Consider the following 16,849-nt stretch of genomic DNA (forward strand, 5'->3'; position numbering starts at 1 on the left):
TCAATTTCATGAAACCTGATCACTGGGTTAGGCTCCAAATAGATCTTAATGACAATATTATGAGAGCTTGGAGAATTTTCTTTTTATGTCTATCCAATAAAGTAATAAAATAAACTCTCTTTAGTTTTGTTAGTATGTCATATGAGATGAAGGTTTACATAAAACTAAATGGATGCTTTATAATAAGAAGATATTATTTCCATAAATCTCTAGCACATAAATACATCATAATAAATGATAAAAGTAGATTACTGTTTGTTTTGACAATTCTTAATCCAGGGAGAACAAATGGCTCCTTTATCCTCTAACACTAAGGCTGCAAGATTGTGTATGACAAAAAATGAGAAAACATATTATACAATGAAAATTTATTCTGAAGACTTTTTACTTCTTTATCTCCTTTAATTTCTGATATTAAGTTTCTAACAGATACAGGACAGATTAAGATTTTATGATAAAACGCTATCTCTGAGTGTTACTAAAGAGTAAAACTGTTAAAATTACTAAAACATTTAAGAGTAAAAAAATCCAGCAGCAATGACAATAGTTACTACAAGGAATTTGATGTTACATTCCAACAAAAAGCAGCAAAAGTTGCCTAGTAATTATAGTTTAAACTTAAAAAATATTTAGAACACTTAGCCACAGAATTTCAAAATTGAAGTACATAGAAAAGTTCAATAAATATTATGGAAGTTTTTTCCTACGTACCTCAGATGGCCCACTGCCCTGGTTCGTACCAGAGAAAGAAGAATATAATCATTCTGTTGACCTTGAAATCTATCAACAGTTGTCACCTAGAAATAAAAAATGGAAAATATGGTGCATTTGCAAAAGCCAAAAAACGCTAGAGATCATTTAAATAATGTGCTAGAAGCAAACATCTTATCCTTAAAATAATCCCAAAAGAAACATGATCATAGGCTTGAAATTCCAAGAACAAGTTAATGAACATTATTAAATAAACCATACTAACCACATCAAACTACATCCTTACGTTATTCACACTTACAGCACTTGTCTTTACCTTTGCTGATAACTAAATAACTATTTTTGGAATTAACAGTCTTCTCCCATTAGACTGCAAAACTTCATGAAAGCAAGGACTGTGTCTAGCTTATTAACTGGTATCCCAGTTTGATGCTCAGCAATATAACTTAGTATGCTTATTTATTACTTAACATATCACTAGTAAATGTCTACAGCATTCCTCCATCAAAGAAAAAAACAAATAATCTTCATTGTACTTTCTGTTCAGTTTGAAAATATATGTACATGGGAGGCCAAGGTGGGCAGATCGCTTGAGCCCAGGAGTTAAAGACCAGCCTGGGCAATGTGGTGAAATCCCATCTCTACAAATCATACAAAAATTAGCTGAGCATGGTGGCATGTGCCTGTAGTTCCAGCTACTCAGAAGGCTAAGTTGGGAGGACTGCTTGAGCCCAGGAGGTGGAGGTTGCAGTGAGTTGAGATCATGACACTACACTCCAGCCTGGGTAACAGAGTAAGACCCTGTTTCTTAAAAAAAAGGAAAAGAAAAAGTGTATGTACAAACAGGGAAGTTCAGAAAGGTTTCGGTCACTAATACTGGCAACTCAGGCATTTATCTTTTCATCAACTCAACAAAAAGTTTATTGCTTACCCTGCAGATACTGTAATTTATAGTCTATCTTTAGGAAGTTTACAAAACACTTTTTAAGTCAACTACATGGAGGTATAGTTTATACACAATAAAATGTGTTCAAGTGTACAATTTGATAAATTTTGACAACACATTTTCCCATGTGACCACTACCACAATAAAAATGTCCATCACCTCAGGCCCCATTTTGGTCAAATCTGCACACCCCAGTCCCAGGCAACCACTGATTTACTTTCTGTCACTACAGATTATTTTTTGCCAGTTCTAGAATTACATAAAAATAGCATAAAAGGGATATATTCTTTTGTGTCCTGTTTCTTTCAATCAGCATGTTTCTGAGATATATTCATGTATGTGTACATGAGAAATTCATACCTTTCTGAGTATTCTTTCACTGAATGAATATACCACAGTTTATCCACTCACCTTTTAATGAAAATTTGGCCTGTTTCTAGTTTGAAGCTATCTTGCATAAAGCTGCAATAAATATTCATGTACAAATATTTTTGTGGACATGTTTACATTGCTCTTGAATAAATACGTAGGAGTGAAATTGCTGAGCTGTACAGGAAGTGCATACTTTATAAGAAACTGTCAAACTTTTCCAAAACTGCTATCCCACTTCACACATTCACCAGCAATGTTCCAGTTCTAGAGTTTCAGTTGTACATCTTTGCCAACACGTGTCATAATGTCAATCTTCATCATTTTACCCATTCTTTTGGGTAGGTAGTGGTATATCATTGTAGTTTTAATTTCTATTTCCTTGACAACTAATGATGGTAAGCACTTTTTCATGACGTATTGGCTACCTGTAGATCTTCCTACGTTAATTGTCTGTTCAAGTCATTTGCCCATTTTGTATTGGTCTGCCTTATTTAGTAATAACTTTTATAGGAGTTCATATATTCTGGATATAAGTCCTTTGTTGTTATGTGTGGATATTATACCTGGGAATTCTGTTGCCACTCCGACCATGTGGAGAACTGGGCTCACACACTGACATTGGCAGGGCAGAATAACATCATTGAGCTACCCTGTAACCCAACCTTGGAACCATCCTATTTCCATCTTGTTATGAGAGAAAGTAACTTTCCTTATTATTTGAGTAAGACTTTCTGTAAAAGGACTCAAATATTGAGGTCTTTCTATTTCTAAACTTGCAAAATTATTAGTTTCTCAGTTTCACTCTATTCCTTATGAAGTATTCTGCACAGTGTCTATTCTTCCCTGTATTCCTTTTGATTTTGTTTTGATTCCTCTGATTTTATTTTCTTCCAGCTTACATTTCATCTCTTTCTGAGTTCTTACATTTCTCTGCTTTGTAGCTTTTCCTCAAAGATATGGGTACTTCATTAAGTATTTTCCAATTTACAGCAAAATGTATATTTGAAAATTTCATCTTTTCCAGGCCAACATGTTTTCTGGAGCATGTATCCTATCTATGTTTTGCTGTTCTTCATTTTTTCCTATAAATTGAGCTTGTGCTAGTTCCCTTTATACTATTCATCACTGAATAAGTAAGTTTCTTAGATTAGCTATGTGGGAGACATGAAGATGGGGTGAGCAAGGCTGTTTTCTGAAGGCTGGATGGTTTTCATAACAAAAGGCCCTCTTTTCTTCTGCTACTGCCCAGATAGTCTATAAAAATAGTTTGTCCCCTCTTTCTCTCATTTTCCTGTTACTTTTGCATAATTTCCAAAAAAGGTGAGCTTTTACATAGCCATGTTCACAGCTAAAATCCTAATTTTATCATTAGTATTATCTTTATGTTTTTTCTAATGTATTCAACCCTTCATTAATGAAAGAATCATTTTATTTGATATTATGCATTTTTCATTATATAAAAAAATATATATTTTTTAAATCCCAAGGTCTGAATACATTTTACAATCTTCCCTTATTCCCAAGACAACTTCCTCCTATACACAGTAAAAAGCAGTCTAAATTATACCTCTGCAAAGCAAAACAAACATACTCCTTGTAACAGTACACATATTATAATGTAATTTTGTTATATATCATTTTATGAACAAAAAGTTTCAGAAACATTTCTGTTACCATCAATAAATATCTTTTATGCGGGTGAAATAGAAAGTCACATCAAACCAGCAAGACTGTCAGTTATTTATAGTTCCCATTATTTCATTTTCTCAAATATCTTAAAAGGAGATAGCAAAGAGACAAAGTAGAACAATATAAACCTTTCCATCTTGCCAAAATGATGAATAAGAGAACATATTATAATTATAAAAGTACCTTGTTTGGTCTTCCAATCAATGGATTGTTTCCACATCGTCTATTGATGATGTCGCGAATAAGATGCTTTTGGCCATTATATGTTGTTAGAATACTGATTTTGTCAGCAGGGTAACCAAGTAAACACATGTACATAAAAAGTGCTACTACATATTCTGCCTCTCCAAGATTCTGTAATGCAAACATAATCAAATTGTGCATTTATTTGCTTTTGTTTCAATTTTATAGAGAAAATATCTCATCTAGATAAGCACAACTTGTTCACTTTGCACACTGCAAGAAGTGAAGACTTAGTAACTTGGATAAATGAGTACCTTTCATAAAACTGAGGGATAATTTTATGCTACATTAACAGTGATAAAAACTTTTAATTTGCAATACATCGAACAATCCTAAAATAAAACTTACCAACTTAAAGGCTTAATATTCCTAAGACCATAACAATCACATTATAGATTAATACTACTCTGGCCAGGCATGGTAGCTCACATCTGTAATCCCAGCACTTTGGGAGGCCTAGGCAGACAGATCGCTTGAGTCCAGGAGTTTGAGACCAGCCTGGACAACATGGTGAAATCCTGTCTCTAATAAAAATACAAAAATTAGCTGGGCATGGTGGTGCATGCCTATAGTCTCAGCTACTCTGGAGACTGAGGTGGGGGAATCGCTCAAGCTTGGGAGGCGGAGGTTGTGGCGAGCTGCAATCGCGCCTCTGCACTCCAGCCTGGTGACAAAAGTGAGACCTCATCTCCAAAAAAAAAAAAAAAAAAAAAAAAAATTCTATACAATGTACCACAACTGTAGTTACACAGAGACACAAAACTATAAAGGAACAAAGTAACTAGAAGCCAATACAATACCCAGTTTAATAGCATATACACCTAGCAGTATTATAATTGACTCAATTTTTGCACAATGCTTTTCCTCCTTCCTCATGTTTCTTAATGTTTTTTGTATGCTTTGTTTCTGTTCTCTGCATAATGGTTGTCACTTCTACTAGATCACTTTAGGTGGGATGAGGATGTGACCTCAAATTGGTCAGTCTGGTTTACTGTTAAATTACAGACTAGTAAGGAGCTTAAAACTAAGGCTTATTCAACTTAAAGGTGAGGAACCACACACAAAGCTGTTTGGTCCAGTTCAGTAGAGACTAAATCCAAAGTACTAGATGAAAGAAGAAAGTAAAATAAGAATATAAACACAATATTAAAAAAAAAAAAGGAAAGCTGGATTTCATGCAAAGGCAACAGAAAGATTACTGGAAGACTTCTAGAAATATCATTTATATTCTGGTTCTTTGTGACACACAGCTTGAGTTACAAGCTCATTTAAGTTTTCTAGTTCTTTAACATTGCCCAATTTGGTACTTTGCCCAAAGGTTAGACATGAAGCATTAACAATAAAACAACATGAACTGTATTGTGACCAAACATTTTAGAACTCGCTCCAAATGAGTCAAGTCACCTTCAAATTAGTGACTTTTATTAATTTATCCACCTAGTCTTTCCCTCTCAACACTAACTCTTCAAATGTTATCACTTAAATGCACAGTACTCTTATTTTGGGGGACAGTGTTTTCAACTCTTCAGAAATATATTTAATAGTGGCAAATCATCATCTGAAAATATATTTATTTCTTGAATCGCTAAAAACTCATCTAGAGTTAGGCTTAATTAGTAAGAAAAACAGGTAACAAATCTGGATAAAAATGTTTCAATCAATACTACACTATGACTCAGGCAATGAAATTGACTCAAAGAAGAAATTCCAAAAAAAATTATGTAATGAAAACATCAGTTGATTACTGATAGAATAATTAATTTCTAAGGTGGCTATTAGGAAACATCACTGATTTGAACTGGGTTCTAATATTTTTAAAGTTATCATTTAAAGGTCACATCTGTTCTCAGGCATTAAGTACACAAATAGAGTAACTTGATTTAATATAACCAAATATTTGGAGGGACAATAAGATCTGCATGAGTTAGATCTACGCATACACATTTAAGCTGATGATAAATGATGCTTTTTCATGAATAACTCAAGATCTCTAATTTATATAACAACCTATATTGGATATTTTGCTGTAAAGAGAGACAGAAAAAAAGAAAAAAATTTAAATAACCCTAAATGCTATCAACCAAAGACTATATTTTGATGTATATGCTGCCAGGTCATTCTGTATAGATTATCTGCACGTACTTCTATATGTATGTATTGCAGCTCCTTTTTAAAATGAGATACTATAGATATACTTTGCAACTTTTTTCCACTTAATATAGCATAAACATTCTTCCTGTTAGTAAATACAATGTTATCATTATTAGTGGCTATCTAGTATTTCTTTTATATGGAATATGTAATAATGCAATTAATCCCTACGGACAGATATTTAGGTTGTTTCTCATTTCCAAAATAATTTGCAGTGATGAACATGAAGCATACAACTCTTTGCAAACTTGCCCAATTATTTTTTTAGGATAAATTCCTAGAAGTGAGAACATTGCTTTTAATACATGCTGACAATTTGTCCACCAAATTATTTTCCTACTAGCATTGTATGAGAATAAAGTTTCCCCAAACCTATCCCAACACTGAGCATTGTTAAAGAAGTGAAAATGTGATTCAGTGATTTATACTTGTTATAAAATATGAATTGCAGATTCATATTTTCCTATTAGTCTTGTTTTTTAAAACAATTTATGAGTTCTATAAATATATTCAGAATTCAACTTGTTTGTTAAATATTGAAATAAATTTTAAATACTGAAAATAAATCTTTTCTCCAATCAATATTTTTCTTTATGATTTCTGCTTTTGTAACAAGCTTAGGAAGACCTTTCTTACTCCAACACTATATATTCATTAATATTTTCTTCTAGTAGTTTCTAGTTTGTTTATAGTTTCTTTAGTGCATGTATTTTTAATCAATCTGAAATCGATTTTTCGTATGCTATGTGTAAGGTGGAGTTCCAACTTTCCTTTTCTCAATGGCCAAATGGTTAAGTATCACTGATTTAGGCATATGTCAGCCAGCAAATGCAAAATAAACTTACAAGCTTCCTATTTTTTCTTACCTGATAGAAGTAAGGATTAGGTTCAGATTCTCCCACTCCTTGAAAATCTTCAACATTAATGAGCTGGAAGTCATACAGTAAGCCAGCATTTGCTGTACTAAACTCTGGCAAGAGCTGCACATGGGGTAAGTTTCCTAGATTCTTGTATCGCCAGTTGTAGAGGTTGCACAAGCTTTCCAAAGACAAATCCCCCACAAACAGAAAATATTAGCAGTGTAAAATCTCTTTTAATATACGTAAGGAGGTTTCTGTTTCTGTGCTTCTTTTAAATTTTCATGTAAGCCATTTTGGCTCATCTTTTAAGCAATAATGCTCTTTCAACCTTAACTTCCCTACTTCAAGTAACCAAGGGTCAGAAGACTGAAGGTACTACGAAAATGAGAGTTCTATTACGCTTTCTGAGGTCAATGCTATCTTTATCCCTTAAATTAAAAAATCAAGGAAGACTAAAAATTGAGGACATTTGGGGGTAACTATGAGATGGGGCCTGCATCCTTTATGAAGTAAGAATTGGTGTGTTCTCCTCTTGTTCACTTTTTTTTTTTAGATTTTAAAATTATATTAACTGTATATCTTTTAGGGACACGAAGAAAGGAGAAGGGACAATGAAAATAAGCCATTAGATTGTAAGTTACTTAAATTAATCTTAATGAATGAAATGAAGGAAATAAATTATTTGGTCTATTCATATCTCTTGCAGAAGTCGACAAAAGTGCTTTTGGATTTATGGATACCCAAGTTCCTGGATAGCCAGGAATGCTAATAGTCTACACAAAAGCTATTCACAAACACTTGGATCATGGAACAAATGTCCTTAAATGGGAATGATTTTTTTTCCTGTCTCTTACCTTGCTCTGGCTCTCCCTTGAGCATCAAGGTCAACAGTTGGAACTCCAACGCGAACAAAGCGAGTGAAGAGAGACTGCTCCATGTTTGAGTACTTTTGAAAGGCCATGTTCTTAATAACTGGAGGTAACTGGTGATGATCCCCAATCATAATCCATCGTTTTAGTCGGCTAAATCCATCCTGAGGATTCTAGAAATGAAAAGTAAGGAAATGGCAAAATACTCTATTATCCTCTCGTCTCCAATTTATTACCCGAGAGACTCACTCTTCATCAAACAGCTTCCTTATCTTACAAATTACTAATCTTTACCAGCTCCACAAAGAGGAGTCTAGCAAATTTACAGAACAATTTGTGAACCAATTTGGACGTTATTATTCCTGGGTGACAGTGGGTGAGGGAGAATGGAGGTATTTACAAGGCAAGCATGGAATTACCCTACTTTAATAGGCAGGGTAATCCAAAGAGGGCTGGAAGGATTAGGTCAGCATTAGGTAACGAGCACACAGAAGGAAACAGAAGCCCAAGAAAAGAAATGGAAAGATGCGAAATAAACATGTTTCGCAATTAGCTGAGGACCAATTCTGAACCCACCAAAGCAGTAAAAACTACCTTCTTTAATTATCTACACTACTACTTCAATTTCCTACTCTATATGTCTCCTAGTTCCTTGAAACATATCTGATAGAATACATTCCAAGTTCCAAGTAGCTTCACTTATAAAAACAACTTTTGGAACTCAATTTATCTGCATATTAGAGTGGTCTCTATCCTTAAGTTGGGAATTTCACATTTTGTTTTTAATGCTTCAATAGTAAAGAATATTGTACAGTAAAAAACATTCTTAAATAGCACAATTTAGCTCAAAAACTTAGGCATAAAGAAAAGCAACGCATTCAGTGAATATGAAAAAATAATTCTACAAACAATTACAACAAAATAAACAAAGAAACAGCTCATCTTCCCACCAAACTGCACAACAATGTAATTTTCTTGATTAAAATTACTAAATCTTTTCAAAACTACAGAAATAAACTATGAATTTTTACATAGTACTTCTGGAAGCAAAACAAGTACTAAATAGCCAGTGAATAGATTCAAGAAAGTTTACAGGCTTAAAATAGAATACCAAACATAATGAAGTTAAGGAAAATACATAACTACGGCAATCAGCACACCCAAACTGTACAACTTTCTGATGCTGTCCTCAGCATTCTTAGAATTCTATTGTCTTTGCCTCAGATCTTTTATTTCTTACCTGTAGAAGAAGAGGGATAAAAGTTTCTATCTCCAGAATCTGAGCAGCCTCTTCCATCAAAATGTTGTCATACTGAGAAAGAAAGAGGAAAGCTTGTCATAAAGACAGCTTAAAAGCCAAACAACTACCATCATAAACATAATCATCAAAAAAACCCCAAATAATTTCAGATAAAAACGACATACAAATTATTCAGACAGATAAAAATAACAACATACACATTATTCAAACAGAAACTTCATGGTCTTATTTATCATTATGCCTCTGCATTTCCAGTTCAAGTATTTGACTTCAGGAAAGTCGCCTAAATATACAACTTTACATTGAAGAGATCCTGTATATCATTTCTTGAATTGCAAATGCCAATTTGGTTCTTTTCAATTTAGTTCTTTATTTCTACATCAGAAAGCATCAATTTATAATTATATATGAGGTCGTTCCCTCTGGTACTCTTACTCTGGTAGCATTTTGGGATAATTTTTTTTCCTACGTGAATCCTACCCATTACAACAATTCACTTCAGTCTCACCCCTGGGCATTCAATCCATCACCAGAGCACGTCAATTTTACCTTCAAAACTCTTGAGTCTATTCATTTTTCTTTATTTCTACCAGCACTACCACTCTAAAAATCCAAGCCACCACTATGACTATGGATAGCAAACTCCTTACTAGTTCCTCCTCTTCCTGTCTTGACTCCTCTAAGGCACTTATACAACTCCTTATTTCAAATCCTTCACACCACTGTTTTAGGGAAAAAAATCCCTTAATATTGCCAGCAAGGATGTATTTACCAAGAACCTATATTCAATCTAGTCCCTGACTTCCTCTTGTACTTTATCTTTCTCCTTACTCACTAAGCTTCAGCCACAATTACCTATTTCAGTTTGTCCGAAATGGCAAAACCTTTCCTGCCTCAGGCCCTTTGCACATGCTATTCTCTTCACTTTTACTCTAGTTGGTTCTTTCTCATCCTTAAAATATCAGCTTAAAAGCCACTTTATCTAGGCCTTCTCTGACCTCCCAATCTAAAACTGATCTCAAAGCACTGAAGTACTATTCTTTTGTCTTGCAGACCTTCACAATTTGTAATTATATCTGTATATTTACTTGTTTAATGTCTGTATCTTTTCCATAGCCCAGTTCCCAGTAATGTTAGATATTACACATCTGTAAAAGAATGAAAAATCAAGTCTTTCTAAAACATGAGAAAATTTCATTCTTTCTTTGATAATTACTACGCTTCTATCTGTCCAATTCTCATTTAGATCTATTCTCAATATGTTTTGTCTTTCCTCTTCACTTTTAATTCTGATCGCTACTTAGTATGACATCTTCCTGTTTTGGTACAAGACCTTCTTCTTGAATCTAAGTACACATTAGAGTTCTGTTGCTTTCTGTTTTTAAAGATTTCTCCCATTATTTTATTTTCCAGGGAGGTGGGAGATGGGGAGAGTGTATTTACTCTGAATGTTTGATTAACTCTCCTCTTTTAAAGTTATGGTTCAATTCTGGACTGTTATCGAAACTACTTGAAGGTGTAGGCATTTCCCTATTATAATGATTAGGTCATTTTTGTGGGAGCTGAACAGAAGGAGGAATTCAAACTCTCACACTTTCTAAGAAGTCCCTGTGTAGACTCTCAAGATAACACGTATAATATGCAAAACAGAGTGGGAGCAACTCAAAAGGAGATAGCTTAAAAAGACTGCTTTCTGAAAATAAATTCTGAAAATATAATGCAATTTTACTTATAAAAACATATTTATAGATTTTGCTTTTTAAAAGGGAGATTTTAATTCCAAAGCAAAATTATCACTACTTTAGCTACTTGCTCCATGCATCTATTAGTCAGATCATTCATTCAACCCTTACTAATTTCTACCAACATATTACATGTTGGGTTGGCACTTGATGCTCCAGGCCAGGGACCAGGCTAGGAGCTAGTCTTTGTGAACTTTCAAAGGATTCCTAAGTTCTACAGCCACCGTTACCAGTTCTATGGTTCTTTAGTGGATTATAGCTGCTAGGATAGGGTCAGGGCACAACAGACTTTAAATTCTTAGAAAACCATGTTTTAATACTAGCTCTGTAACTGATTACCTGTGACTCTAAGGTAATATCTCTCTTGACTCACACTTTCTCAACTATAAAATGGAGATATCTTGGCTGGGCGTGGTGGCTCACAGCTGTAATCCCAGAACTCTGGGAGGCCAAGGCAGGTGGATCCCTTGAGCTCAGGAGTTCGAGACCAGCCTGGCCAACATGGTGAAACCCCGTCTTTACTAAAAATACAGTAAGTTGGTTGGGTGTGGTGGCACATGCCTGTAATCTCAGCTACTCAGAAGATGAGGCACTAGAAGTGCTTGAACCCAAGAGGCAGAGGTTGCAGTGAGCCGAGATCACGCCACTGCACTCCAACCTGGGAAAAAGAATGAGACTGTCTCAAAAAAAAAAAAAAAAAAAGACAAAGCTCATAAAAAGATCTAGTTGTGAAGAAGAGAAATAAATCATTGTAAACACAGAACTTTGTAAACACAGAACTTGGTACATAGCTGACGCTCAACAAATGATGATTATTATCATTGTTCATTTTTGTTATCATTCTGATACATTTCCTTCTACAATTTCTACAACTCGAAACGGGTTTAAGATGATCAACATTGAATTAACAATCCCTGAAAACAGACAAGCAAATTAGAATTAATATTTAACTTCGTGTTTGTAAAAAATTGGGGCCAGGTACAGTGGCTCATGCCTGTAATCCCAGCACTTTGGGAGGCCGAGGCTGGATCACTTGAGGTCAGGAGTTTGAGACCAACCTGGCCAACGTGGTAAAACACTGTCTCTACTAAAAATACAAAAATTAGCTGGGCCTGGTGGTGGGCACCTGTAATCCTAGCTACTTGGGAGGCTGAGGCAGGAGAATCACTTGAACCCAGGAGATGGAGGTTGAAGTGAGCTGAGATGGCGCCACTGCACTCTAGCCTGGGCAACAGAGCAAAGCTCTGTCTCAAAAAAAAAAAAAAAAAAAAAAAAAAAAATAGGCTTCAACAAAATACAAATTGAAACAAGTGATAGACTTCTGTTAAAAGGTGATGAACTGAACACATAATGATCACCGGTATCTCTGGAAACCCCCTAAAATAACACTTGACATTATACAGTGAAATTGTATCCCAAAGAGTTAAAGAAACCAGCAACTAACAGAAATTCTTGAGTTTACAGGATGATAGATAAGAAAAGAAACAACTTGCTGCAAAGCTGAAACTTCCTTTGCTTCTAAGATAATAAAACTGGCTGAAACTGGCTGGAACCAATATAGCCAACTAGAGTGAGCACGGAATGAGCTTGCTTATATCACAACCCAAATTTCTACCATGTTTCATGTTAACTCCTCTAGAATCTACACATGCCATCCAAGAGGTAGCATGAAGAGAGAACTGCACATGCTTGAAGACTTTCCAGACCCCTTTCCTTCCACCAATCACTTACTAATCCCAGAATCCACCCCCTATACCTTTTCTAATAAAATTACTGCCTTAAAGCCAGCATAGGGACATAGATTTGAGCTTGACTATGTTCTTCTCATGAGTCAACTTGTAATAGAAGCTTTTTTTTCCTCAAAAACCTGGTGTTAGAGTATTGGCTTCTAGTGCACCGAGCAGTGAGCCCCTTTTGCTTGGTAACAATAGGAATGGTTTAAAGAGGCAATTAGACTTCCCCACTTCAAGGAACCAAACGAAATGTCCCTCCTCTCTCACCCCCAATAGACGACAGGTTTAGTGTCTGGAGAGGATCTTGGAACTTGGAGAAAGCAGGCAGAGTTAAGAGGGTGGGATCAGAAATGAGCACCATACAGAAAGTGGGAATTATGTCAAAAGTCTGTGTACAAAACTGAATGTGGAGAAGTCTGGCTCTCTTTCTCTATCCATCTCCCACAACCCAGGGACCCAGGAAAGCAAGAGTCCTCTTTCTGCCTTCGTATCCCTAAGACATATCACTGAAATTTCAGAACTCTAGGGACAAAGAAAAGATTGTAGGGCTTCCTGACAGAACAAAAATGTAAAACAAAATACATTTAAAATCACAGCTTTGGGCTTCTGAACAGCTACACTGGAAGACAGAGAAAACGGAACAATTCTTCAGAATTCTGAAGAAAAATTATTTCCAATCTAGAAATCTATACCTAGCCATAATAATTAAATGTGAGAGTAGATTAAAAATAGTTTTTGGACATGGAAAGTCTTAAAAATATTATCTCCTATGCATCCTTTCACATGAAAGATACTGGAGGATGTATTCTACTAAAATACGGAAGAGAAAGACACGGAATGCCCAAAACACAGAATCTGACATATGAGAAAGGCAAAGGCTCAGAATGGATGCAATGTGAACTGAAATAGGTCAGGAATATCTAGGAGAGAGATCTCCAAAAACATGTATGTGATGTGTCTAAAGGTACTAAGAAAATATTTAAAAACTAAACACAGTTTTGGGTTGAATTGGCGGTAAAAACAGAAAACTAAACAAACAAGGTGAAAATCATTAATTCCAGAAAGAAAAAAAAATTGTGCATGAAAGGAAAACTAATCATGGTGTATATTCCCCCTGCTTGGATGTGAAAGTGTTCATGTGTTAATAATGATGTAAACACCCCAAAGTGAGCAAACCAAAGTTATGACATAACTATATTGGGAGCATTAAGGAGGGAAAAGTGCATGCACACATGCATGAATGTGTGTCTATTTGTCCTTTGGGTCAGCACAGAATCAAAAGACAATGCCTAAAATGGAAATTTACCATTCTTGACTGATATAGATGAAAAGGACAAAATCTAAAAGAGTTGAAGGATTGGATAAATGGGACGGATGAGCGGAGTGGGGGACTGCCTTTTTTTGTTAAGTGGACCTACAAGGTTTTTAAAACTCTTAAGTGTGACAAAAATAAAACTTCAAAATCAAAAATATAGAAAACCTATTAGCACTCATGCTAACTATCCTTTGACATGTAGCACGATTTAAATGTAGAAAATGACTACTGAAAATTTGATAAGTAGTATTCTTTAGAACACAGGCAAAAGCTCCATGAAAGCAAAAAATGTTAATTATGGTTGCATTATTTTCCCTTTTTATTAAGCTATGATTTAATATCAAAGTATATTTTATATATCAGCCCCAAGAACAAAATATTTAGGTGAAAAATTCTCACTAATAATTTGCAAAAGGGTAAGTTCACACCACTAGGGTACGTTCACACTACCTTTTAATAAATTGTCGTATGTGTCCTACCTTGCAGCTGAGGAACCTTGCATCCAAGATAACAATTTCATCACCTTGAATTTATTTAGTGCCTATCTTTCAGTGAGCTCGCAACATTTTAAAATTGTCAGTTACTTTAATCAACAAGTGAATTACTAATTTTTAATTCAAACCCGTATACAGAACTCTGTTTTAAACAACAGACAAACCCAGTTGCAGGAAAGTTAAATGACTGTGTTAAAATCTAAGTTCAGATCAGTATCACTAGCAAAGTCACAAAAAATTTGCAAATTCAAATTTACTGCTCAATCATTACATTCCACTTCAAATAAGTCACAGATTAACAGGCTATTTTGTCCTCCTGTTTTCATCATATGATGAAACCATTTTAATATCTCATTTTGCAGTCTAAATAAGAGTATTCCATATCCTTATATGAAAGGCTTTTCATTTGCTAAGTACACAAATAACTGGAATTGTTATATGTTTAATATGTGAATAATCTAAGCATACAGATGTCTAATAGATGAAAACCACTTTGTTTTTTTGTTTGTTTTTGTTTTGAGATGGAGTCTTACTCTGTCACCCAGGCTGGAGGGCAGGGGCACAATCTCGGCTCACTGCAACCTCTGCCTCCTGGGTTCAAGCGATTCTCCTGCCTCAGCTTCCCAAGGAGCTGGGATTACAGGCGCATACCACCATGCTCGGCTAATTTTTGTATTTTTAATAGACAGAGGGTTTCACCATGCTGGCCAGGCTGGTCTCAAACTCCTGACCTCAAGTGGTCCACCCACCTTGGCCTCCCAAAGTGCTGGGATTACAGGAATGAGCCACCACACCTAGCTGAAAACCATTTTGAAACGTTCTTTTTATAGCTTTTACTTCTGTTTGGAGATATCTTTATTATTACTTTTTTTTAATTAGGTGAATTTTAGGTTTTTTTTCATAAGCTTTATTTGGAGATTTTTAAATAAGTGATACTCAGTAAAAACAAAACCTTAACAAGTATGAGAATTTGGTCAGACAACCATATGGTTATAACGTTACCTAATGGACATATTACTAATAAGTAGATTTAGAAAAATTAGATTCAGAGTTCACTAATCACATAAACATGGGATATTATTATCCACTTATAAAAGAAACATTTTAAGGTAATTATAAATATGAACTTCAATAAGAAGTGAGCCAATCTCTGATAATCTTAAAAAAAAAAAAAAAAAAAAAACTACCATAAGTCTTTACCTTGAAACCTAGCTTGACCAAGTCATGTCGTTTTAAGGCAGCATGAGTACAGGTCATAGCAATAATTTTGGCTTCTTTCACTAAAAGGTATTTAGATCTGTCCAGTCCACTTCGAAGCAATTCAGAGGCTCTGAATTCCTATGGAAATGAGGAGCAATGAAAGATAATTTTAGGAAAACGGAGTTTTGCACATAACCATACAATCCAATCAGACTTAATTCCTGAGAAATTAACATAAATATATTATAAACTAAGCCTAATGAATTATAATTCTGTCCATTATGATTTGGGTACTAATTGAGTTTAAATAATAGCTGATATAAAAGTTATAATTCAAGCTTTTTTGTATGTAAGGTAAAATATGTACAATATAAACAAGAATAATGAATAAAATTCAATGATCATTGTACCTGTATTACTCAACGTCCCTCCAGGAAAACAGAAACGATTTCAAGTATTCATATCAAAGGGAATTTTAGCAAGAAACTGGTTATACAAGTGATAGAGGAACTATAAAGGTAATGTAACATAGAAATTAGAGACAGCAGCAGTCACTATCATCCCTAGACTAGAAAGAATAAAGGTAGGAGGTGGTGTTATCAGAGCCCAGGGACTGTAGTCACACAAAAAAAGCTGGAACCACAAGTTTTTCCAGCAGAAACTGGAATCATGAAAGAGATGAAATCCAAGGCAGAGGGAACTGATGAAGAAATACCCTGGCACTCTCTCATCGGCTATACTAAGCAAGAAGTCAGCTGACATAGGAAGCTGGGAAATTAAACCTGCAAGGATAAGCCAGAACATCAACCATGGCAGAGGATCCCCAACAGAACAGAAAAGGGTATGGAAAAACAAAAAACATTTTGTTTTTTAAATAATTAAAATATTACAAATATAGGTGAGGTACCCTGTATAACCTTCTGCCTACGCCCTCCCAAGGCAGCTATTATTATGAATTGAGTATGTTTTTATCCTTTTACTTTGTGTTTATGTAACCATAAACATAATACTTTACATTTATTATTCTGTACCTACCATCCATCCACCTACCCATATACATTTCAATATTTACTGAACATATACTACATATCTGATACTGTTCTAATAAGTAGGTATGTAATCACATCTAAAAGATACAAAGACAAGAAACAATGTCCCTGACCTTTCTACCTTTCTACCTGAAAGTGTAATCTTAAATTTTCTTACTGAGGAGTCTGAGCCTGAATATGATCCCTTTATAGGACCGCTGTAATTTTTCAATGA

General features: G+C 34.7%; 1 protein-coding gene across 1 annotated transcript in view; it reads right to left on the reverse strand.

The window, feature by feature from the left end:
- Positions 1-16,849, reverse strand: part of AQR (aquarius intron-binding spliceosomal factor) — a 112,035-nt gene that overhangs the window by 10,364 nt on the left and 84,822 nt on the right. The window contains exons 27-32 of the mRNA XM_054450651.2: positions 15,587-15,724; positions 9,082-9,153; positions 7,827-8,014; positions 6,979-7,150; positions 3,902-4,072; positions 712-797 (exon numbers count right to left, since the gene is read on the reverse strand). Of these exons, the coding sequence (XP_054306626.1) occupies positions 712-797; positions 3,902-4,072; positions 6,979-7,150; positions 7,827-8,014; positions 9,082-9,153; positions 15,587-15,724 (827 nt within the window). The remainder of the gene's footprint in view (positions 1-711; positions 798-3,901; positions 4,073-6,978; positions 7,151-7,826; positions 8,015-9,081; positions 9,154-15,586; positions 15,725-16,849) is intronic.

This window comes from Pongo pygmaeus, chromosome 16 (assembly GCF_028885625.2).
Source record: "Pongo pygmaeus isolate AG05252 chromosome 16, NHGRI_mPonPyg2-v2.0_pri, whole genome shotgun sequence".
NCBI classification, from domain to species: domain Eukaryota; kingdom Metazoa; phylum Chordata; class Mammalia; order Primates; family Hominidae; genus Pongo; species Pongo pygmaeus.